This window comes from Coregonus clupeaformis, chromosome 17 (assembly GCF_020615455.1).
Source record: "Coregonus clupeaformis isolate EN_2021a chromosome 17, ASM2061545v1, whole genome shotgun sequence".
NCBI classification, from domain to species: domain Eukaryota; kingdom Metazoa; phylum Chordata; class Actinopteri; order Salmoniformes; family Salmonidae; genus Coregonus; species Coregonus clupeaformis.
This window is the reverse complement of record NC_059208.1, coordinates 48,027,715-48,053,867: the sequence shown is the minus strand read 5'-3', so window position 1 is coordinate 48,053,867 and position 26,153 is coordinate 48,027,715. Positions and strand designations below refer to the sequence as shown.

The window sequence follows — 26,153 nt, the reverse complement described above, 5'->3', positions numbered from 1 at the left end:
TGTGTCTTTCGCATACAAATGTGTGTGATTGTCCCACAGAAAAATAAAACCCTATTCCAGGGTTAGGTTTTCGGAAGACTGAGGTGGGGTTTCCTCTAACTTTTTACCTGGGCTTTGCTTCTTTCATATTTATTTTAATCCTAACATACTCCCCAGTCCCTGCTGGTGACAAGCATACTCATAACATGATGCTGCCACCACAATACTTGAAAATAGTGACCGTTTCACTCTTTGTTTTATTGGATTTGACCCAACCCTGTAATTTGAAGGCAGCAAAATGTGAAAAAAGTTCAAGGAGGTGTAGACTTTCTATAGGCACTCTATGTATCATCCTAGTGTGCTCAGGAGGAAACATCTTCAATAGGATTCTGCACTTCACTATTTTATACCTCAAGATTTTTAAATCAGAAGAAAAAACATAACCTCATAGAAAGTCAATAGAAAACAATGTATTATCACACCACATACACTTTAGAGAAATGAAATACCAACACATGGGGAAAATCGAGTTATTAGTCTAGGTCGAGAATAGTATATATCCAATTTGAGGAAAATTGCACATCTTTATGAAAAGGTAAACGATGAAAATCACTGACGGTAACAAAAACAACTACATTCATATATCATTCAACAGTAGAGAACCAGTGAGACAAGTGCCCCAATATGGACTTTGGCCCACCATGCCGTGAGGCTGTGAGTGATGTAAACACACCATTATACCCAATCATGCATCTGCGACTATCATTACACACTGATCTGGATGCATTGGCCCACCCTCTCTGATGTCAGAGTTAAGCACTATGAACTGCTCGGAGGTCAGATTTAGACCACCCCCATATGGTTAAGATGTGAGAGGAGTGTGTGAGCTACACAGATCTGGGATTAACTCTACTCAGCTGTGCTCTATACCACATTACTGGTGCAATTCAGACAGAGAATGAAGATATTGGTGATAGTAATAAATGGTGTGAGACAGACAGACACTTCAGTGTTAGACTAGAAATTAAATCCGAGAGTATTACAGTGATTGGAGTACAGGGAAATTGGAGAACATCAAAAAAAAAAAAAAAAAAATGCCTGTTAGTACTCAAAGACATGCAAATATATGGGCCTGTATGAACCAATTGGTTTTGTGCTATTATAACTTCATGAACCATCACTTGCTGTGAGATTCAATTATATTCCTCATTAGGTGTAATGTATATTATTCTACTTGTGCAGGTTCCTAAACCATGGACATTCGAATAGAAACACAGTCGTAGAAACCTATAAATGTTATGGTGTCACAACAATATTTTCATAACTTAATTACAATTTTAAAAGAAAGTTCCTGGGGAAACTCGTTTTTCTTTTTTAGTAGTTGGTTCTGTTGTTTTGTGCTATAGGGTTGTAGAGAGGAGGTGAGAAAGAGAACAGAAAGAGGGGAGACAGAAGGGGAAAGAGGGTATGTTCTAGTGGATGTCAGCCTGGCTAGGGGTCAGGGGTGAAAGGTCAGGCAGGTCTCAGTGGGGCTGTTCCTCCTGGGTGGCAATGGGCGTGGCCTCTGGCTGTTTCTCCACGGGAACAGAAGGGTCAGAGGTCGCTGTAGAGGTCAACACGTCGCCAAAGTCACCCTGAGACGCTGTCGGGCTCATCTTGACCTGCAGGTGGTGGAGGAAGAGATACAGGTGTTGAATGAGTGAATGAATAAATAAAGATGCACTAATTTATTTATTTTTATCGTCTGTGGCAGTTTGATGAATTTCTACCCAAATATTCAAAGATAAATATTTTAGGGCTCTGAGAAGTGATTGTAAGTTCTTACTCACTCCTCTTCTCATCATTTACCTTTAAAGTCTCGACTTTCTCCTCAAACGACTTAAAGGTGGGTGTGTTCCTGTGAAGAGGGACACGTGATGTGAGTAGAGAAGGACGAGGAGGAGACTAGTGTGCGGCATCTGAAATGGCACCCTATTCCCTATTTAGTGCACTACTTTTGACCAGGGCCCATAGTAGTGCCCTACAGGGAGGGAAAAAACGTATTTGATCCCCTGCTGATTTTGTACGTTTGCCCACTGACAAAGGCATGATCAGTCTATGATTTTAATGGTAGGTTTATTTGAACAGTGAGAGACAGAATAACAACAACAAAATCTAGAAAAATGCATGTCAAAAATGTTATAAATTGATTTGCATTTTAATGAGGGAAATAAGTATTTGACCCCTCTGCAAAACATGACTTAGTACTTGGTGGCAAAACCCTTGTTGGCAATCACAGAGGTCAGACGTTTCTTGTAGTTGGCCACCAGGTTTGCACACATCTCAGGAGGGATTTTGTCCCACTCCTCTTTGCAGATCTTCTCCAAGTCATTAAGGTTTTGAGGCTGACGTTTGGCAACTCGAACCTTCAGCTCACTCCACAGATTTTCTATGGGATTAAGGTCTGGAGACTGGCTAGGCCACTCCAGGACCTTAATGTGCTTCTTCTCGAGCCACTCCTTTGTTGCCTTGGCCGTGTGTTTTGGGTCATTGTCATGCTGGAATACCCATCCATGACCCATTTTCAATGCCCTGGCTGAGGGAAGGAGGTTCTCACCCAAGATTTGACGGTACATGGCCCGTCCATCGTCCTTTTGATGCGGTGAAGTTGTCCTGTCCCCTAAGCAGAAAAACACCCCCAAAGCATAATGTTTCCACCTCCATGTTTGACGGTGGGGATGGTGTTCTTGGGGTCATAGGCAGCATTCCTCCTCCTCCAAACACGGCGAGTTGAGTTGATGGCAAAGAGCTCGATTTCGGTCTCATCTGACCACAACACTTTCACCCAGTTCTCCTCTGAATCATTCAGATGTTCATTGGCAAACTTCAGACGGGCCTGTATATGTGCTTTCTTGAGCAGGGGGACCTTGCGGGCGCTGCAGGATTTCAGTCCTTCACGGCGTAGTGTGTTACCAATTGTTTTCTTGGTGACTATGGTCCCAGCTGCCTTGAGATCATTGACAAGATCCTCCCGTGTAGTTCTGGGCTGATTCCTCACTGTTTTTATGATCATTGCAACTCCACAAGGTGAGATCTTGCATGGAGCCCCAGGCCGAGGAAGATTGACAGTTATTTTGTGTTTCTTCCATTTGCGAATAATCGCACCAACTGTTGTCACCTTCTCACCAAGCTGCTTGGCGATGGTCTTGTAGCCCATTCCAGCCTTGTGTAGGTCTACAATCTTGTCCCTGACATCCTTGGATAGCTCTTTGGTCTTGGCCATGGTGGAGAGTTTGGAATCTGATTGATTGATTGCTTCTGTGGACAGGTGTCTTTTATACAGGTAACAAGCTGAGATTAGGAGCACTCTCTTTAAGAGTGTGCTCCTAATCTCAGCTCGTTACCTGTATAAAAGACACCTGGGAGCCAGAAATCTTTCTGATTGAGAGGGGGTCAAATACTTATTTCCCTCATTAAAATGCAAATCAATTTATAACATTTTTGACATGCGTTTTTCTGGATTTTTGTTGTTGTTATTCTGTCTCTCACCGTTCAAATAAACCTACCATTAAAATTATAGACTGATCATGTCTTTGTCAGTGGGCAAACGTACAAAATCAGCAGGGGATCAAATACTTTTTTCCCTCACTGTATAGAGGGAATAGGGTGCAATTTTGTACGCAGCCTAACAGACACCTCACTTTCACCTGACTTCCACACCCAGAGGACTCTGGGAAAGCAGAGGTGGGAGGTCAGAGATCAGGGAGGGAGGAAAGAGAAGGTGGGAGGTCAGAGGTCAGGGAAGAAAGCAGAGGTGGGAGGTCGGGGACACTGATACACAAAGGACACACATTTATCATCATTGTTTTCATTAGGAACGTTATCTGATGCCCCATCCAGACAGAGTTCAGGTAACAATAAAATTATTCCAGAGTGGCCACATTCCATTCTCTTCTATTCACAGATCATATATACTATTTATTGTCCAGAGGGTAAAAACAGCAGGAATACATAATAACCATCTCAATGTTTGTGTCAGCAATGCAACTCAGTCCCTATAGACTAGAGGGGTGATGGCAGTTGTATCTCGACAACATATGTAGGATCTTCACTTGATGACTCTTTGTTGCTGAGAATTTTCCTGCACAGCGGGAAATGCAAATTTGTATTGTATTTGAGGTTTAAATGGCTTCTAAAGTTTGTAATTTCCATTTTAAAATGTCAAAACTCAAGCCAGTTTTTCTCAAGTCTGCGAAGCATTGTTGCAAAAGGTGCCACAGAGGAGTAGAGGGTTCCAGCAAGCCGTGGTTTGGTTGTTAGTGTGTTTGTTCCCCCTTACCTCATCACGGGCATACTAGCAGAATGCTGTAGGGAGCGTATGCTTTCCGACAGCATTAAAGAAGAGAGATAGGGGGTTAGCAAAGGAAGAGAGTGCACCAGTGTTAGTGTGGAGAGGTATAGACACACATGTTCCTTCATTCATCCTTTATTTTCTACATTCATCATTCATTCAATCATTCTATCCCAGTTAAATTGACGAGTGACTGTCAGAGTATGTTCAGGTGAAAACATGCATCAGTTACCATAGTCCTTTATGGCAACGTAGACCTTCACAGACAATCATGCAATCACAAGTAGCATTTGAATGAATCCTCACATATCTCACACAGAACCAAATCACCCTAGCACAGAAGAACCCATGCAGTACAGAGTGAGAGAGAGAAATAGGATATGAACACTACTAGCAGCAAGACTACCTAGAGAGTAATGATCTAAGCAGCATCCAAAATGACTTTGTATGGTTTGACTGACTAACGGCACCAGCGGAGACAGTCTTACCCAAAGGAATTGGAAATAGACTGCAATCTGTAAAGGCCAAGTGTTGTATTAAAGACATGTACAGACAATGAACAATGAATTTCCCATGACAAGACGAGCATGTGTATTCTCCCTGCCTGTCACTTCAGTCCCCACTTTCTACCTGATAAAAAACCCAACCAAACTTCAGGTATAAGCTTAGGGCCTCTGTGGTATAAAAGAGCCTGTCTTTGGGTGCGTCCGAAATGGCGCCCTATTCACTACTTTTGACCAGAGCCTATGTGTGTGCCTCACCTGACGTCCTCAAACTTCCTGCTGATGGCTGAGCCCATGCTGGTGAAGGCTGCCGTGGCCTTCTGACCAGCTACGGACAGGCCCTCTGACGTCTTCTTATAGCTGTTAGGAGAGAGGGAGGGAGGGAGGGAGGGAGGGAGGGAGGGAGGGAGGGAGGGAGGGAGGGAGGGAGGGAGCGAGACAGAATTTTAAAAACATATGAGAGAGAAAATAAAGAGAAAGACTGTACACCTTCCTCCTCTGACCAGTCAGCATGTCAGAACTGACTCTGCAGAATAGTGTGCGCGTGCACGCCTGCATGTGTGTGTATGCTTGCCTGTGTGTCTGTGTTACGTATGTGTGTGTTTGTGTACGTCCCTGTGTGTGTGTACAGCCACATACGCGGTAGAGGTGGTGACCTCCTGCCAGCTCTTGCTGATGTTCTGTTTGAGCTCGTTGAGAGGAGTGATGCCCAGCTTCCTCTTGATGTCTGCCACCTGCTTCTCCTTAGCTGCCAGCACCTGAGACAGAGTCAAGATTTCATCCTCCACCTGAGAGAGACGTGGACAGAGTCAGAGAGAAATGGACAGAGAGACATGGAGAGACAGAAAAACATGGTGAGAGACAGTGAGACATGGAGAGGCAGAGAGACATGGTGAGACAGAGAGACATGGAGAGACAGTGAGACATGGAGGGACAGAAAAACATGGTGAGAGACAGTGAGACATGGAGAGGCAGAGAGACATGGTGAGACAGAGAGACATGGAGAGACAGTGAGACATGGAGGGACAGAGAGACATGGAGAGAGACATGGAGAGGGACAGAGACATGGAGAGAGACATGGAGAGGGACAGAGACATGGAGAGACAGAGAGACATGGAGAGAGACATGTAGAGACACATGGAGAGGGACAGAGAGACATGGAGAGAGACATGGAGAGAGACATGGAGAGGGACAGAGACATGGAGAGAGACATGGAGAGGGACAGAGACATGGAGAGACAGTGAGACATGGAGAGACAGTGAGACATGGACAGACAGAGAGACATGGAGAGAGACAGTGAGACATGGAGAGAGACATGGAGAGACAGTGAGACATGGAGAGGGACAGAGAGACATGGAGAGAGACATGGAGAGGGACAGAGAGAGACATGGAGAGAGACAGAGAGAGACATGGAGAGGGACAGAGACATGGAGAGAGACATGGAGAGGGACAGAGACATGGAGAGACAGTGAGACATGGAGAGAGACATGGAGAGACAGTGAGACATGGACAGACAGAGAGACATGGAGAGAGACATGGAGAGACAGTGAGACATGGAGAGGGACAGAGAGACATGGAGAGAGACATGGAGAGGGACAGAGAGAGACATGGAGAGGGACAGAGAGAGACATGGAGAGAGACAGAGAGAGACATGGAGAGAGACATGGAGAGGGACAGAGACATGGAGAGAGACATGGACAGACAGAGAGACATGGAGAGACAGTGAGACATGGAGAGAGACAGTGAGACATGGACAGACAGAGAGACATGGAGAGAGACAGTGAGACATGGAGAGAGACATGGAGAGACAGTGAGACATGGACAGACAGAGAGACATGGAGAGAGACAGTGAGACATGGAGAGAGACATGGAGAGACAGTGAGACATGGAGAGGGACAGAGAGACATGGAGAGAGACATGGAGAGGGACAGAGAGAGACATGGAGAGAGACAGAGAGAGACATGGAGAGAGACATGGAGAGGGACAGAGACATGGAGAGAGACATGGAGAGACAGTGAGACATGGACAGACAGAGAGACATGGAGAGAGACAGTGAGACATGGACAGACAGAGAGACATGGAGAGACAGAGAGACATGGAGAGAGACATGGAGAGACAGAGAGAGAGACATTGAGAGAGACATGGAGAGAGACAGAGAGACATGGAGAGAGACAGAGAGACATGGAGAGAGACATGGAGAGAGACAGAGAGACATGGGGAGAGACAGAGAGACAGAGACATGGAGAGACAGAGAGACATGGAGAGAGACATGAGAGACAGAGAGAGAGACATGGAGAGAGACATGGAGAGAGACATGGAGAGAGACAGAGAGACATGGAGAGAGACATGGAGAGAGACATGGAGAGAGACAGAGACATGGAGAGAGACATGGAGAGACAGTGAGACATGGAGAGACATGGAGAGAGACATGGAGAGACAGTGAGACATGGAGAGAGACATAGAGAGACAGAGAGACATGGAGAGACAGTGAGACATGGAGAGAGACAGAGAGACATGGAGAGACAGAGAGACATGGAGAGACAGAGAGACATGGAGAGACAGAGACATGGAGAGAGACATGGAGAGACAGAGAGACATGGAGAGAGACATGGAGAGACAGTGCGACATGGAGAGACAGAGAGACATGGAGAGACAGTGAGACATGGAGAGAGACAGAGAGACATGGAGAGACAGTGAGACATGGAGAGAGACATGGAGAGACAGAGAGACATGGAGAGACAGAGACATGGAGAGAGACATGGAGAGGGACAGAGACACGGAGAGAGACATGGAGAGGGACAGAGACATGGAGAGAGACATGGAGAGGGACAGAGACATGGAGAGACAGTGAGACATGGAGAGAGACATGGAGAGACAGTGAGACATGGTGAGAAACACAGGGTGTAGGGGTAGGCACTATTGACTGAAACAAATGTTATTTTGTAACTTTTTTTCCCAGAACCAAAATACTGTAATTCATACAGAGTTTTTGTTATACATTATAACACTGGAAGTATCTAAACTCAGCAAAAAAAGAAACCTCCTCTCACTGTCAACTGCGTTTATTTTCAGCAAACTCAACATGTGTAAATATTTGTATGAACACAACCAGATTCAACAACTGAGACATAAACTGAACAAGTTCCACAGACATGTGACTAACAGAAATTTAATAATGTGTCCCTGAACAAAGGGGGGGTCAAAATCTAAAGTAACAGTCAGTATCTGGTGTGGCCACCAGCTGCATTAAGTACTGCAGTGCATCTCCTCCTCATGGACTGCACCAGATTTGCCAGTTCTTGCTGTGAGATGTTACCCCACTCTTCCACCAAGGCACCTGCAAGTTCCCTGACATTTCTGGGGGAATGGCCCTAGCCCTCACCCTCCCATCCAACAGGTCCCAGACGTGCTCAATGGGATTGAGATCTGGGCTCTTCACTGGCTATGGCAGATCACTGACATTCCTGTCTTGCAGGAAATCACACAGAACGAGCAGTATGGCTGGTGGCATTATCATGCTGGAGGGTCATGTCAGGATGAGCCTGCAGGAAGGGTACCACATGAGGGAGGAGGATGTCTTCCCTGTAACGCACAGCGTTGAGATTGCCTGCAATGACAACAAGCTCAGTCCGATGATGCTGTGACATACCGCCCCAGACCACGACGGACCCTCCACCTCCAAATCGATCCCGCTCCAGAGTACAGGCCTCGGTGTAACGCTCATTCCTTCGACGATAACCGCGAATCCGACCATCACCCCTGGTGAGACAAAACCGCGACTCATCAGTGAAGAGCACTTTTTGCCAGTCCTGTCTGGTCCAGCGACGGTGGGTTTGTGACCATAGGCGACGTTGTTGCCGGTGATGTCTGGTGAGGACCTGCCTTACAACAGTCCTACAAGCCCTCAGTCCAGCCCCTCTCAGCAGTATATTGTGGTCAGTCTGAGCACTGATGGAGGGATTGTGCGTTCCTGATGTAACTCGGGCAGTTGTTGTTGCCATCCTGTACCTGTCCCGCAGGTGTGATGTTCGGATGTACCGATCCTGTGCAGGTGTTGTTACACGTGGTCTGCCACGGCGAGGACGATTAGCTGTCCGTCCTGTCTCCCTGTAGCGCTGTCTTAGGCGTCTCACAGTACGGACATTGCAATTTATTGCCCTGGCCACATCTGCAGTCCTCATGCCTCCTTCCAGCATGCCTAAGGCACGTTCATGCAGATGAGCAGGGACCCTGGGCATCTTTCTTTTGGTGTTTTTCAGAATCAGTAGAAAGGCCTCTTTAGTGTCCTAGGTTTTCATAACTGTGACCTTAATTGCCTACCGTCTGTAAGCTGTTAGTGTCTTGACCACCGTTCCACAGGTGCATGTTCATTAATTGTTTATGGTTCATTGAACAAGCATGGGAAACAGTGTTTAAGCCCTTTACAATGAAGATCTGTTAAGTTATTTGGATATTACGAATTATCTTTGAAAGACAGGGTCCTGAAAAAGGGACGTTTCTTTTTTTGCTGAGTTTTACATTCTTATTCTACCTAGACCTCTGCCTTGAGCCAGGGCTCCTGACTTACCTTGAGCAGTTCACCTCGTAGTTCCTCCTGTTCCTCCTCTGTCAGGGTGGGGATGGAAGGGGACACGGTCACTGACGTCACTGCATCCTCCCCTACCTCTGGGATAGAGTCTGGTCTCACAGCACCTGGAGAGAGGGAGGGGAGGAGAGAGAATCAGAGGGAGAGAGCGACAGGGAGAGTAAAGAAGAGAGAGTTAAGAGAGACATCCTCAAAGGGTTTCTGATCCTCAAAGGCTTGAGAGGAAACAGCAGGCATTACCATGCCAACGATAGCTGTCAACTTAGTAGTATTTCTCCTTCTGGAGTGAGGGAAGAGATAGTCCACAAGCGGTGGAGGGTGGGAGTTGGAGGACCAGCTAGATTAAGAGATAGCCTTTGAAGATGAACACACCAAGGGCCGGTGTAACACACACACACGCTCAATATTGTGGTCTCACTACTTTGATGTCTGACTCTCAGCCTTGAGCAGGCCAGTCAGCCAGGGCTATACCCTGTAGGAATTGAAGTTTATTTCCAAAACACTATATCCACCAATTTTCACAGTTGTGTTTTTTCATTAGAAATGTTTGCTTATGGGTACCTTTTAAGAGAATTTCTATCTCTAATTCAACCTAAGCTTGAATCATTACCAGAGGTTGTAAGGCTCTGGTTTTAATCATAAATGATTCAAAGGTCCACAACCAGCAAGAATTATCTGTATTTTTATTCATGGAGCGCTCTCGCCAAAACCCATACACTCCTGTTTTATACCTCTTGACACACAAAGGCACTTTGCTCCGCCCACCTTTAGGAGGCTTTCTTAAACGGTTTCCACCATTCTCCTTCACCCTGGAATGTTTAGTCCCGCCCCCCTCTGTTAGTGGGTTGATAATTCTAACACAGTTTACACATTTATACTGTATTTGGGGTGAAATCCTTTAGTCATTATTCTTAAAATACAAATTAATCTAACAGTACCTTCATGTGTGTGTCAAATATTACTGCTCTCAGATTTTTTATTCATAGATTTTAGATGTGTATGAAAAAGTTTGTAATCTTTTACATACGCTATATATCCATTGTTTAGCTGGAATGGAATATGTTCGTATCCTGTATTTTTGACTGTGATATGCGGTTGTCTCACATAGCTGTTTCTGCTAAATGACTCAAATGTAAAATGTAGATGTTTTACATACAGATCTCATATTACTGTATTCAATAATAAATAAATAAAAACACATATATATATATAAAAAAAAAAAATGAATACAGTAATATGAGATCTTTATGTAAAACATCTGCATTTTACATTTGAGTCATTTAGCAGATGCTCTTATCCAGCGCATCTGCTATACTGGTACTATATATATATATATATATATATATATATATATATATATATATATATATATATATATATATATATATATACACACACACACACACACACTGCTCAAAAAAATAAAGGGAACACTAAAATAACACATCCTAGATCTGAATGAATGAAATAATCTTATTAAATACTTTTTTCTTTACATAGTCGAATGTGCTGACAACAAAATCACACAAAAATTATCAATGGAAATCAAATTTATCAACCCATGGAGGTCTGGATTTGGAGTCACCCTCAAAATTAAAGTGGAAAACCACACTACAGGCTGATCCAACTTTGATGTAATGTCCTTAAAACAAGTCAAAATGAGGCTCAGTAGTGTGTGTGGCCTCCACGTGCCTGTATGACCTCCCTACAACGCCTGGGCATGCTCCTGATGAGGTGGCGGATGGTCTCCTGAGGGATCTCCTCCCAGACCTGGACTAAAGCATCCGCCAACTCCTGGACAGTCTGTGGTGCAACGTGGCGTTGGTGGATGGAGTGAGACATGATGTCCCAGATGTGCTCAATTGGATTCAGGTCTGGGGAACGGGTGGGCCAGTCCATAGCATCAATGCCTTCCTCTTGCAGGAACTGCTGACACACTCCAGCCACATGAGGTCTAGCATTGTCTTGCATTAGGAGGAACCCAGGGCCAACCGCACCAGCATATGGTCTCACAAGGGGTCTGAGGATCTCATCTCGGTACCTAATGGCAGTCAGGCTACCTCTGGCGAGCACATGGAGGGCTGTGCGGCCCCCGAAAGAAATGCCACCCCACACCATGACTGACCCACCGCCAAACCGGTCATGCTGGAGGATGTTGCAGGCAGCAGAACGTTCTCCACGGCGTCTCCAGACTCTGTCACGTGCTCAGTGTGAACCTGCTTTCATCTGTGAAGAGCACAGGGCGCCAGTGGCGAATTTGCCAATCTTGGTGTTCTCTGGCAAATGCCAAACGTCCTGCACGGTGTTGGGCTGTAAGCACAACCCCCACCTGTGGACGTTGGGCCCTCATACCACCCTCATGGAGTCTGTTTCTGACTGTTTGAGCAGACACATGCACATTTGTGGCCTGCTGGAGGTCATTTTGCAGGGCTCTGGCAGTGCTCCTCCTTGCACAAAGGCGGCGGTAGCAGTCCTGCTGCTGGGTTGTTGTCCTCCTACGGCCTCCTCCAAGTCTCCTGATGTACTGGCCTGTCTCCTGGTAGCGCCTCCATGCTCTGGACACTACGCTGACAGACACAGCAGACCTTCTTGCCACAGCTCGCATTGATGTGCCATCCTGGATGAGCTGCACTACCTGAGCCACTTGTGTGGGTTGTAGACGCCGTCTCATGCTACCACTAGAGTGAAAGCACCGCCAGCATTCAAAAGTGACCACAACATCAGCCAGGAAGCATAGGAACTGAGAAGTGGTCTGTGGTCACCACCTGCAAACCAGTCCTTTATTGGGGGTGTCTTGCTAATTGCCTATAATTTCCACCTGTTGTCTATTCCATTTGCACAACAGCATGTGAAATTTATTGTCAATCAGTGTTGCTTCCTAAGTGGACAGTTTGATTTCACAGAAGTGTGATTGACTTGGAGTTACATTGTGTTGTTTAAGTGTTCCCTTTATTTTTTTGAGCAGTATATGTATATATATATATATATATATATATATATATATATATATATATATATATATAAAAAAAACACCAGTCTCAACGTCAACAGTGAAGAGGCGACTCCGGGATGCTGACCTTCTATGCAGAGTTGCAAAGAAAAAGCCATATCTCAGACTGGCCAATAAAAATAAAAGATTAAGATGGGCAGTCTGAGATATGGCTTTTTCTTTGCAATCCCGGAGTCGCCTCTTCACTGTTGACGTTGAGATTGGTGTTTTGCGGGTACTATTTAATGAAGCTGCCAGTTGAGGACCTGTGAGGCATCTGTTTCTCAAACTAGACACTAATGTATTCGTCCTCTTGCTCAGTTGTGCACCGGGGCCTCCCACTCCTCTTTCTATTCTGGTTAGAGCCAGTTCTGTGAAGGGAGTGGTACACAGCGTTGTACGAGATCTTCAGTTTCTTGTCAATTTCTCGCATGGAATAGCCTTCATTTCTCAGAACAAGAATAGACTGACGAGTTTCAGAAGAAAGTGATTTGTTTCTGGCCATTTTGAGCCTGTAATCGAACCCACAATTGCTGATGCTCCAGATACTCAACTAGTCTCAAGAAGGCCAGTTGTATTGCTTCTTTAATCAGCACAACAGTTTTCAGCTGTGCTAACATAATTGCAAAAGGGTTTTCTAATGATCAATTAGCCTTTTAAAATGATAAACTTGGATTAGCAAACACAACGTGCCATTGGAACACAGGACTGATGGTTGCTGATAATGGGCCTCTGTACGCCTATGTAGATATTCCTTTTTATTTATTTATTTTTATTTTAAATCAGCCGTTTCCAGCTACAATAGCCATTTACAACATTAACAATGTCTACACTGTATTTCTGATCAATTTGATGTTATTTTAATGGACAAAACATTTTGCTTTTCTTTCAAAAACAAGGAGATTTCTATGTGACCCCAAACTTTTGAACGGTAATATATATATATATATATATATATATATACACACACACACATATACATATACATACATGTGTGTTTTGGAATGAAACTCTTCAATTGTAACACATTAATAACAGCTGAACTTTCTGGATGGAGACATTCTGAGATTTGACAGCAGGATTGATAAACAGCCGTGCAAGAGAAAGCGGGGTAGTTCAGAACAGGGTTGTCAATCAAAAAGACACTGAGAAAAAGGCTGTCAGTGGAATAAAAACTCAAATAACTGATCCCTAGCAACGAAGAACCATGTTTTGAAAAAGTAGGATATTTTCAAATCTCTCAATTTTTTGGGGGGAATGTGCATACCACATCAAGTGTCACTATCTAAAGATCATGTCATCACACTGTCTTTCAATTATACTTCCTACTTTTTATAATGATTTATCAAGTCTATCATTTTTTTTTCAAAATGCACATATGGTTCCTCCTCTGTAGGATTCACTACGTAATTACTAGTTAACTAATATGTGCACTAATACTAGTTAACAACAGTCAATATCACATGCTGCTGATGCACTGTCCTAACTTTCTCTGATTGGAGAAATCTAGTTTTGGCCTTGGGAACGGATGGTGATATTAGGACATCTCGTCCTGTAATTGATTAGGGTTAGAGATAACTGTTGTTGTGGTTACAGTTGTTCAGATACAGAATCGCAGCTGACATGGATCTATGGATGTTACCTGTATGGATGACAGTTGATTGCCTCAGTAGCCTATGTTTTCGATAGCCATTCATGTAAGCATGAAGAAGTGGTTAGAGGAGCTACTTGATACTAAACCAGTGATATATCGGATTTAAGAGATTAAATGACTTATTATGGCTTCAGGATTAGGAAGACTGATGTGACATCTTCTTTGACTTGAACAATTAGCTCCAGGGTAAGGGACAGTCTGTGTTGGAAATAACAAACAACCAAGTGAGTTTGCTCAGTGAATAAGCATAACAACAAGATAATACAGAGAAGACTGGTTTGGTCTCAAGAGTAATTATGAACCAGTAGAAGCATGCTCTTCAATGTTGCTCAAATTAGCAGCAATCTAACAGAAATGTACCCAACTCTGAATATCAAATCATATTTCTATGAGATAAATTGTGGAGAAATGCTCAACACATATTCACTGAACTCTTCTTGACCTTTCCATTTTGACCTCTCCCTTTCTAATGTCTCCCTCCCCTTGATGAAGAGGCAGTGCCTCTCAGGTGTCTGCGGTCCAGGTCCCCATACTGCTGACAGTGACAGGTCTGTGTAATCTACACCACCATCCCAGACCATGACGGCTTCTACCTTATGTGGGTTATAGCGGGGGTGATATAGCGGGGGTGTCGAACTCATTTTGCCCGGTGGCCGCATTCGGAAGTGATCGTTGAAGACCGAATCCGGCCCCCGGGGCAACATTTGTTTAACACCCCTGCTCCAGGCCATATGAGGTAATAAAAATATAGCTTTGTTTTGATTTGATTTACGCAAACCACTCACGGGCCAGGTTGGACCCCCTTGGACCCCCTCGCGGGCCGGGAGTCATTGTTACTGTACTGGCAACAACAGGCTCAGGGTCAGTTCCTATTAAACTCTACCAGGTAATGAACTAAAATTGAATACATTTTTTCAAAGATAAACTTCTTATTGAAAATAATAGACTTTCTTCCATGATTTTTTATATTACATTCATTCATCAAGCCTATATTCCTAAACTGTGGTCACTGCTGAATCACTTAAGGACCTACGTACACACACTACGACAATACACCCGTAGTCTGCCCCACGTCAACTGTCGACCTGAATCTGCAATAGGTAAACAGCTTGGTTTGAAGAAATCAACTGTGGGAGCAATTATTAGGAAATGGAAGACCTACAAGACCACTGATAATCTCCCTCGATATGGGGCTCCACGCAAGATCTCACCCCGTGGGGTCAAAATGATCACAAGAACGGTGAGCAAAAATCCCAGAACCACACGGGGGGACCTAGTGAATGACCTGCAGAGAGCTGGGACCAAAGTAACAAAGCCTACCATCAGTAACACACTACGCCGCCAGGGACTCAAATCCTGCAGTGCCAGACGTGTCCCCCTGCTTAAGCCAGTACATGTCCAGGCCCGTCTGAAGTTTGCTAGAGTGCATTTGGATGATCCAGAAGAGGATTGGGAGAATGTCATATGGTCAGATGAAACCAAAATAGAACTTTTTGGTAAAAACTCAACTTGTCGTGTTTGGAGGACAAAGAATGCTGCGTTGCATCCAAAGAACACCATACCTACTGTGAAGCATGGGGGTGGAAACATCATGCTTTGGGGCTGTTTTTCTGCAAAGGGACCAGGACGACTGATCCGTGTAAAGGAAAGAATGAATGGGGCCATGTATCGTGAGATTGAGTGAAAACCACCTTCCATCAGCAAGGGCATTGAAGATGAAACGTGGCTGGGTCTTTCAGCATGACAATGATCCCAAACACACCGCACAGTGGCTTCGTAAGAAGCATTTCAAGGTCCTGGAGTGGCCTAGCCAGTCTCCAGACCTGAACCCAATAGAAAATCTTTGGAGGGAGTTGAAAGTCCGTATTGCCCAGCGACAGCCCCAAAACATCACTGCTCTAGAGGAGATCTGCATGGAGGAATGGGCCAAAATACCAGCAACAGTGTGTGAAAACCTTGTGAAGACTTACAGAAAACGTTTGACCTGTGTCATTGTTATATACCCTTTGTTGGCAAACTATTGAGAAACTTTTGTTATTGACCAAATACTTATTTTCCACCATAATTTGCAAATCAATTCATTAAAAATCCTACAATGTGATTTTCTGGATTTTTTCCCCTCATTTTGTCTGTCATAGTTGACGTGTACCTATGATGAAAATTACAGGCCTCTCATCTTTTTAAGTGGGAGAACATGCACAATTGGTGGCTGACTAAATACTTTTTTCCCCACTGTAGGTCATTGTAGACAAAAGGAAATCCACCTCAGCATTAGGACTGGAACAGGTTCTGTTAGCTCATACTTCTCTCTCTTACTGCTCTCTGATGCACTATTGCAGTGTATGTAATCAAGCACGGGGGGGTATATACAGTGGGGAGAACAAGTATTTGATACACTGCCGATTTTGCAGGTTTTCCTACTTACAAAGCATGTAGAGGTCTGTAATTTTTATCATAGGTACACTTCAACTGTGAGAGACGGAATCTAAAACAAAAATCCAGAAAATCACATTGTATGATTTTTAAGTAATTAATTTGCATTTTATTGCATGACATAAGTATTTGATACATCAGAAAATCAGAACTTAATATTTGGTACAGAAACCTTTGTTTGCAATTACAGAGATCATACGTTTCCTGTAGGTCTTGACCAGGTTTGCACACACTGCAGCAGGGATTTTGGCCCACTCCTCCATACAGACCTTCTCCAGATCCTTCAGGTTTCGGGGCTGTCGCTGGGCAATACGGACTTCAAAGCTCCCTCCAAAGATTTTCTATTGGGTTCAGGTCTGGAGACTGGCTAGGCCACTCCAGGACCTTGAGATGCTTCTTAGGGAGCCACTCCTTAGTTGCCCTGGCTGTGTGTTTCGGGTCGTTGTCATGCTGAAAGACCCAGCCACGTTTCATCTTCAATGCTCTTGCTGATGGAAGGAGGTTTTCACTCAAAATCTCACGATACATGGCCCCATTCATTCTTTCCTTTACACGGATCAGTCGTCCTGGTCCCTTTGCAGAAAAACAGCCCCAAAGCATGATGTTTCCACCCTCATGCTTCACAGTAGGTATGGTGTTCTTTGGATGCAACTCAGCATTCTTTGTCCTCCAAACACGACGAGTTGAGTTTTTACCAAAAAGTTCTATTTTGGTTTCATCTGACCATATGACATTCTCCCAATCCTCTTCTGGATCATCCAAATGCACTCTAGCAAACTTCAGACGGGCCTGGACATGTACTGGCTTAATCAGGGGACACGTCTGGCACTGCAGGATTTGAGTCCCTGGCGGCGTAGTGTGTTACTGATGGTAGGCTTTGTTACTTTGGTCCCAGCTCTCTGCAGGTCATTCACTAGGTCCCCCCGTGTGGTTCTGGGATTTTTGCTCACCGTTCTTGTGATCATTTGACCCCACGGGGTGAGATCTTGCGTGGAGCCCCAGATCGAGGGAGATTATCAGTGGTCTTGTATGTCTTCCATTTCCTAATAATTGCTCCCACAGTTGATTTCTTCAAACCAAGCTGCTTACCTATTGCAGATTCAGTCTTCCCAGCCTGGTGCAGGTCTACAATTTTGTTTCTGGTGTCCTTTGACAGCTCTTTGGTCTTGGCCATAGTGGAGTTTGGAGTGTGACTGTTTGAGGTTGTGGACAGGTGTCCTTTATACTGATAACAAGTTCAAACAGGTGCCATTAATACAGGTAACGAGTGGAGGACAGAGGAGCCTCTTAAAGAAGAAGTTACAGGTCTGTGAGAGCCAGAAATCTTGCTTATTTGTAGGTGACCAAATACTTATTTTCCACCATAATTTGCAAATAAATTCATTAAAAATCCTACAATGTGATTTTCTGGAGAAAAAAAATCTCAATTTGTCTGTCATAGTTGACGTGTACCTATGATAAAAATTACAGGCCTCTCTCATCTTTTTAAGTGGGAGAACTTGCACAATTGGTGGCTGACTAACTAACTTTTTTCCCCACTGTAAAGATTAGCCAATGATATGGCAGCAACTATAAAGATTAGCCTACGTCACACAAAACGCTGATTGTTTTTGCTCCAATGCAATGTGTAGGTACTGCCTCCTGCTTGTGCAACTGCAATGTCCAACAGACAGAGAAGGTTGTATAGCCTCAATAACTATTTTTGGGAATGTTCGTTCAAATCGCCACATGGTTTTTGTATTTCAGCTGTTCAGAAATATGATGCAGAGATAGGCTACATCATCATCATCATCATGGTTCAGAAGAGGGTGAGTAAAGAGAGAACGTGAAGGGAGCCATGTCCAAAAAATAAAGGCCACTACTTTAATGAGGCATGTCTGTTGGGAACTGGGGTTAATCCCATCAGAATGGCATGGCTTGGCAGCGTATAATTAGCCTGTTAGTATAACAAGCCAAAAGGGTTTTTTAATTGTTAAATTAATAGTAATTGAACTTAACATTAAGTCATTTGCATTTTTTTGTATTATTTACAGTGGCCAGTGTAAGTTAATTATATTGCTGTAGGTTATTTGTAACTAGTAATGATGGGACAGCCAGCATAGTTAAGAGTCATGTAACTCTTTGTTATATATTTTTTGACCAATATTTGTTTAAAGGGCTTTGGCTGTGGTACCAGCTTTGTTCAGTACTTGTCATGGCTTGACCAAGCTCCTCTGATGACAGCACGACAATCCAAAACCACTCAAGGTTTGATAAACCCATTTTAGGTTTCTTCTAGGAGTGTTTTCAGTGTGGTCTTGTCAGAGCTCAACCCCTAGCAACCAACCAACCAAACCACACACCCATCCATCACTCTGTTTGACATCTGCCTCAGACAGCTCCTCTTATGAAACAGGTCAGGATGTGACAGCAACAGTACACAGTCACACACACACACACACGGAAAGACACACCCATGCACACACAATACCCCCTGCCCACATAAATCAAGAAACTCAAATGCTCGTTCTCTCTCTCACATGCCGCCCCCCTCCCCCCCTCCTCTCTCGTTCCCTTTCCAAACACCCTATCCACACCCCAGTACAAATACAAACTTCACTCACTCCCCCACACACTCCTCTGGTTACCTCTGGCTCTGACAGTCACTTGCGGTGAGCCCGGTGGTGTTACATTGACACTGGGGGACAAATAGAGGTAGCTGGTATTCACCCCCTGCTCAAAGTCAAACGGCGACTTGTATTCCTGCTCCAGAGGGTCCATGGCTGTTGCCTGGCTGGGTGAAGTGGCTCCAGGCTGGGTTAGGAGGCTGGCTAGACTCCCACTACAATGACTCAGGTCGCCGTCGCTGCAGCCGCTGATTGCCTACATGTGCTAGGGTGCGTGCAGCTGGGCCACAGCTCACTCCGATTGTCCTCTCCTGTCTATTGGTCTGGTAGACGCACGGTGCTCCTGTGTCGTGTGAGTGACAGTGTGTGTCAGTATGTGACAGTGTGTGTGTGTGTGTTTTGCGGTCAGCCTCCTAGCCTGTCTGTCGGTCTCTGGGTTGGTCTTTCTGCTGCAGGCTTACATGACAAGCAGTCATTCAGGTAGGCCGAGATGGCGTCACGACAGTCGTTCTGTGGTGTTAATGAGTTACCTTCCCTTTACCCTTCGCTCTCTGCCGACACTGCAATCACCAACCACCACAGTCAGTAGTCAGGCACTCCCCAGTCCCCCGGTAGCTAGGCTTCTCTGTTGTAAATAATCTCAAAGGTCACTGGTGGATTGCTGCCATCATCCACACATCCACAGTTTCTGATTCTGCACACTCAGGAGGTTTTTAAAAGAAAATACCATAAAGATGCTAGGCTATGCTAGCGTTTATGGCATGCAGGAGCTCTTCTGTGATGATGAGCTTCCAGGTCTAGTATACAGCCCTGGTCCCTCTGTCGCCCCTTCCCCATCCATCTTGTCATAAGGAAAAACGAGGTTCCATTTGTTGGTTGGTCACATGACGTGCCCGGGATAGGGCAGGCCCGTGAGATGGAAGCAGGCATAATCTGCAGTGTCCCAGATTACAGCAAGCCGCTAATCCAGTTCAGACTGTCCAGCTGGGCGCTACACTGTACTGTTACTGTACAGAGAGAGTAGGGCGCTACAGCTGTATGTACCAACACTGTTACTGTACAGAGAGAGTAGGGAGCTACAGCTGTATGTACCAACACTTACTGTACAGAGAGAGTAGAGAGCTACAGCTGTATGTACCAACACTGTTACTGTACAGAGAGAGTAGGGCGCTACAGCTGTATGTAACAACACTGTTACTGTACAGAGAGAGTAGGGAGCTACAGCTGTATGTACCAACACTGTTACTGTACAGAGAGAGTAGGGAGCTACAGCTGTATGTACCAACACTGTTACTGTACAGAGAGAGTAGGGAGCTACAGCTGTATGTACCAACACTGTTACTGTACAGAGAGAGTAGGGCGCTACAGCTGTATGTACCAACACTGTTACTGTACAGAGAGAGTAGGGAGCTACAGCTGTATGTACCAACACTGTTACTGTACAGAGAGAGTAGGGAGCTACAGCTGTATGTAACAACACTGTTACTGTACAGAGAGAGTAGGGAGCTACAGCTGTATGTACCAACACTGTTACTGTACAGAGAGAGTAGGGAGCTACAGCTGTATGTACCAACACTGTTACTGTACAGAGAGAGTAGGGCGCTACAGTTGTATGTACCAACACTGTTACTGTACAGAGAGAGTAGGGCGCTACAGTTGTATGTACCAACACTGTTACTGTACAGAGAGAGTAGGGCGCTACAGCTGTATGTACCAACACTGTTACTGTACAGAGAGAGTAGGGAGCTACAGCTGTATGTACCAACACTGTTACTGTACAGAGAGAGTAGGGCGCTACAGCTGTATGTACCAACACTTACTGTACAGAGAGAGTAGGGAGCTACACCTGTATGTACCAACACTGTTACTGTACAGAGAGAGTAGAGAGCTACAGCTGTATGTACCAACACTGTTACTGTACAGAGAGAGTAGGGAGCTACAGCTGTATGTACCAACACTGTTACTGTACAGAGAGAGTAGGGAGCTACACCTGTATGTACCAACACTGTTACTGTACAGAGAGAGTAGGGAGCTACACCTGTATGTACCAACACTGTTACTGTACAGAGAGAGTAGAGAGCTACAGCTGTATGTACCAACACTTACTGTACAGAGAGAGTAGGGAGCTACAGCTGTATGTACCAACACTGTTACTGTACAGAGAGAGTAGGGAGCTACAGTTGTATGTACCAACACTGTTACTGTACAGAGAGAGTAGAGAGCTACAGCTGTATGTACCAACACTTACTGTACAGAGAGAGTAGGGAGCTACACCTGTATGTACCAACACTGTTACTGTACAGAGAGAGTAGGGCGCTACAGTTGTATGTACCAACACTGTTACTGTACAGAGAGAGTAGGGCGCTACAGCTGTATGTACCAACACTGTTACTGTACAGAGAGAGTAGGGAGCTACACCTGTATGTACCAACACTGTTACTGTACAGAGAGAGTAGGGAGCTACACCTGTATGTACCAACACTGTTACTGTACAGAGAGAGTAGAGAGCTACAGCTGTATGTACCAACACTTACTGTACAGAGAGAGTAGGGAGCTACAGCTGTATGTACCAACACTGTTACTGTACAGAGAGAGTAGGGAGCTACAGTTGTATGTACCAACACTGTTACTGTACAGAGAGAGTAGAGAGCTACAGCTGTATGTACCAACACTTACTGTACAGAGAGAGTAGGGAGCTACAGCTGTATGTACCAACACTGTTACTGTACAGAGAGAGTAGGGTGCTACAGCTGTATGTACCAACACTTACTGTACAGAGAGAGTAGAGAGCTACAGCTGTATGTACCAACACTGTTACTGTACAGAGAGAGTAGGGAGCTACAGTTGTATGTACCAACACTGTTACTGTACAGAGAGAGTAGGGAGCTACAGCTGTATGTACCAACACTGTTACTGTACAGAGAGAGTAGGGAGCTACAGCTGTATGTACCAACACTGTTACTGTACAGAGAGAGTAGGGAGCTACAGCTGTATGTACCAACACTTACTGTACAGAGAGAGTAGGGAGCTACAGCTGTATGGACCAACACTGTTACTGTACAGAGAGAGTAGGGCGCTACAGCTGTATGTACCAACACTGTTACTGTACAGAGAGAGTAGAGAGCTACAGCTGTATGTACCAACACTTACTGTACAGAGAGAGTAGGGAGCTACAGCTGTATGGACCAACACTGTTACTGTACAGAGAGAGTAGGACGCTACAGCTGTATGTACTAACACTGTTACTGTACAGAGAGAGTAGGGAGCTACAGCTGTATGTACCAACACTGTTACTGTACAGAGAGAGTAGGGAGCTACAGCTGTATGTACCAACACTGTTACTGTACAGAGAGAGTAGGGAGCTACACCTGTATGTACCAACACTGTTACTGTACAGAGAGAGTAGGGAGCTACAGCTGTATGTACCAACACTGTTACTGTACAGAGAGAGTAGGGAGCTACAGCTGTATGTACCAACACTGTTACTGTACAGAGAGAGTAGGGAGCTACAGCTGTATGTACCAACACTTACTGTACAGAGAGAGTAGGGAGCTACAGCTGTATGGACCAACACTGTTACTGTACAGAGAGAGTAGGGCGCTACAGCTGTATGTACCAACACTGTTACTGTACAGAGAGAGTAGAGAGCTACAGCTGTATGTACCAACACTTACTGTACAGAGAGAGTAGGGAGCTACAGCTGTATGGACCAACACTGTTACTGTACAGAGAGAGTAGGGAGCTACAGCTGTATGTACCAACACTTACTGTACAGAGAGAGTAGGGAGCTACAGCTGTATGTACCAACACTGTTACTGTACAGAGAGAGTAGGGAGCTACAGCTGTATGGACCAACACTGTTACTGTACAGAGAGTAGGGAGCTACAGTTGTATGTACCAACACTGTTACTGTACAGAGAGAGTAGGGCGCTACAGCTGTATGTACCAACACTGTTACTGTACAGAGAGAGTAGGGAGCTACAGCTGTATGTACCAACACTGTTACTGTACAGAGAGAGTAGGGAGCTACAGCTGTATGGACCAACACTGTTACTGTACAGAGAGTAGGGAGCTACAGTTGTATGTACCAACACTTACTGTACAGAGAGAGTAGGGAGCTACAGCTGTATGTACCAACACTTACTGTACAGAGAGAGTAGAGAGCTACAGTTGTATGTACCAACACTTACTGTACAGAGAGAGTAGGGCGCTACAGCTGTATGTACCAACACTGTTACTGTACAGAGAGAGTAGGGAGCTACAGCTGTATGTACCAACACTGTTACTGTACAGAGAGAGTAGGGAGCTACACCTGTATGTACCAACACTGTTACTGTACAGAGAGAGTAGGGAGCTACAGTTGTATGTACCAACACTGTTACTGTACAGAGAGAGTAGAGAGCTACAGTTGTATGTACCAACACTTACTGTACAGAGAGAGTAGAGAGCTACAGCTGTATGTACCAACACAGAGCTGTGCTGTAGTGTGTGGAGAGAGCCGTAGCCTTGCTGTACTGTATGTAGTAAATCAAATGTATTGATGTATGTCACATGTATTGGTCACATGCACATGGTTAGCAGATGTTATTGCGAGTTTAGCGAAATGCTTGTGCTTCTAGTTCCGACAGTGCAGCAATATCAAGCAAGTAATATCTAACAGTTCCACAACAAAAACCTAATACACACAAATCTAAGTAAAGGAATGGAATAAGAATATATAAATATATGGATGAGCAATGTCATTATCAGAGTGGCATAGGCTAAGACGCAATAGATAGTATAGAATACTGTATATACTGTATATACAGTTGAAGTCGGAAGTTTACATACACCTTAGCCAAATACATTTAAACTCAGTTTTTCACAATTACTGAGATTTAAATCGTAGTAAAAATTCCAAGTCTTAGTTAGGATCACCACTTTATTTTAAGAATGTGAAATGTCAGAATAATAGTAGAGAATTATTTATTTAAGCTTTTATTTATTTCATCACATTCCCAGTGGGTCAGAAGTTTACATACATTCAATTAGTATTTGGTAGCATTGCCTTTAAATTGTTTAACTTGGGTCAAACTTTTCGGGTAGCCTTCCACAAGCTTCCCACAATAAATTGGGTGAATGTTGGCCCATTCCTCCTGACAGAGCTGGTGTAACTGAGTCAGGTTTGTAGGCTTCCTTGCTCGCACACGCTTTTTCAGTTCTGTCAAACAAATGTTCTATAGGATTGAGGTCAGGGCTTTGTGAAGGCCACTCCAATACCTTGACTTTGTTGTCCTTAAGCCATTTTGCCACAACTTTTTAAAGTATGCTTGGGGTCATTGTCCATTTGGAAGACCCATTTGCGACCAAGCTTTAACTTCCTGACTGATGTCTTGAGATTTTGCTTCAATATATACACATAATGTTCCTTCCTCATGATGCCATCTCTATTTTGTGAAGTGCACCAGTCCCTCCTGCAGCAAAGCACCCCCACAGCATGATGCTGCCACCCCCGTGCTTCACAGTTGGGATGGTGTTCTTCGGCTTGCAAGTTACACCCTTTTTCCTCCAAACATAACGATGATCATTATGGCCAAACAGTTCTATTTTTGTTCATCAGACCATAGGACCTTAATCCAAAAAGTACGATTTTTGTCCCCATGTGCAGTTGCAAACCGTAGTCTGGCTTTTTTATGGCGGTTTTGGAGCAGTGGCTTCTTCCTTGCTGAGTGGCCTTTCAGGTTATGTCGATATAGGACTCGTTTTACTGTGGATATAGATACTTTTGTACCCGTTTCCTCCAGCATCTTCACAGGGTCCTTTGCTGTTGTTCTGGGATTGATTTGCACTTTTCGCACCAAAGTACGTTCATCTCTAGGAGACAGAACACGTCTCCTTCCTGAGCGGTATGACGGCTGCGTGGTCACATGGTGTTTATACTTGTGTACTATTGTTTGTACAGATGAACGTGGTACCTTCAGGCGTTTGGAAATTGCACCCAAGGATGAACCAGACCTGTGGAGTTCTACAATATTCTTTCAGAGGTCTTAGCTGATTTATTTTGATTTTCCCATGATGTCAAGCAAAGAGGCACTGAGTTTGAAGGTAGGCCTTGAAATACATCCACAATGATGTCAATTAGCCTATTAGAAGCTTCTAAAGCCATGATATAATTTTCTGGAATTTTCCAAGCTGTTTAAAGGCAGTCAACTTAGTGTATGTAAACTTCTGACCCACTGGAATTGTGATACAGTGAATTATAAGTGAAATAATCTGTCTGTAAACAATTGTTGGAAAAATTACTTGTGTCATGCACAAAATAGATGTCCTAACCGACTTGCCAAAACTATAGTTTGTTAACAAGAAATTTGTGGAGTGGTTGAAAAATGAGTTTTAATGACTCCAACCTAAGTGTATGTAAACTTCCGACTTCAACTGTACATATGAGATGGGTAATGCAAGATATGTAAACATTATTAAAGTGCCATTATTAAAGTGACTAGTGTTCCATTTATTAAAGTGGCCAGTGATTTTCAAGTCTGTATGTAGGCAGCAGCCTCTCTGTGCTAGTGATGGCTGTTTAACAGTCTGATGGCCTTGAGATAGAAGCTGTTTTTCAGTCTCTCGGTCCCAGCTTTGATGCACCTGTACTGACCTCGCCTTCTGGATGATAGCGGGGTGAACAGGCAGTGGCTCGGGTGGTAGTTGTCCTTAATTATCTTTTTGGCCTTCCTGTGACATCGGGTGCTGTAGGTGTCCTGGAGGGCAGGTAGTGGGCGGTGCAGTTGCCTTACCAGGCAGTGATACAGCCGACAGGATGCTCTCAATTGTGCATCTGTAAAAGTTTGTGAGGGTTTTAGGTGACAGGCCAAATTTGTTCAGCCTCCTGAGGTTGAAGAGGCTCTGTTGCGCCTTCTTCACCACACTGTCTGCGTGGGTGGACCATTTCAGTTTGTCAGTGATATGTACGCCGAGGAACTTGAAGCTTTCCACCTTCTCCACTGCTGTCCCGTCGATGTGGATAGGGGGGGTACTCCCTCTGCTGTTTGCCGAATTCCACGAACATCTTTGTTTTGTGGACGTTGAGTGAGGTTA

The 26,153-nt window shown here is 44.5% G+C and overlaps 1 protein-coding gene across 5 annotated transcripts in view; it reads right to left on the bottom strand.

Moving 5' to 3' along the window:
- Nucleotides 1-429: 429 nt before the first annotated feature.
- Nucleotides 430-26,153, bottom strand: part of tpd52 (tumor protein D52) — a 46,563-nt gene continuing 20,839 nt past the window's right edge. Inside the window, exons 1-8 of one of the 5 annotated variants that reach the window (XM_041903562.2) lie at nt 19,101-19,850; nt 9,380-9,504; nt 5,452-5,570; nt 5,071-5,172; nt 4,798-4,824; nt 4,298-4,339; nt 1,828-1,876; nt 430-1,640 (exon numbers count right to left, since the gene is read on the bottom strand). In XM_041903562.2, coding sequence (XP_041759496.1) covers nt 1,503-1,640; nt 1,828-1,876; nt 4,298-4,339; nt 4,798-4,824; nt 5,071-5,172; nt 5,452-5,570; nt 9,380-9,504; nt 19,101-19,233 — 735 coding nt within the window. In that variant the 5' untranslated portion in view covers nt 19,234-19,850 and the 3' untranslated portion in view covers nt 430-1,502. Of the gene's footprint in view, nt 1,641-1,827; nt 1,877-4,297; nt 4,340-4,797; nt 4,825-5,070; nt 5,173-5,451; nt 5,601-9,379; nt 9,505-19,100; nt 19,851-26,153 lie in introns of those variants that run through there. The other 4 variants (XM_041903560.2, XM_041903564.2, XM_041903561.2 and 1 more) reach the window with 4 other exon arrangements.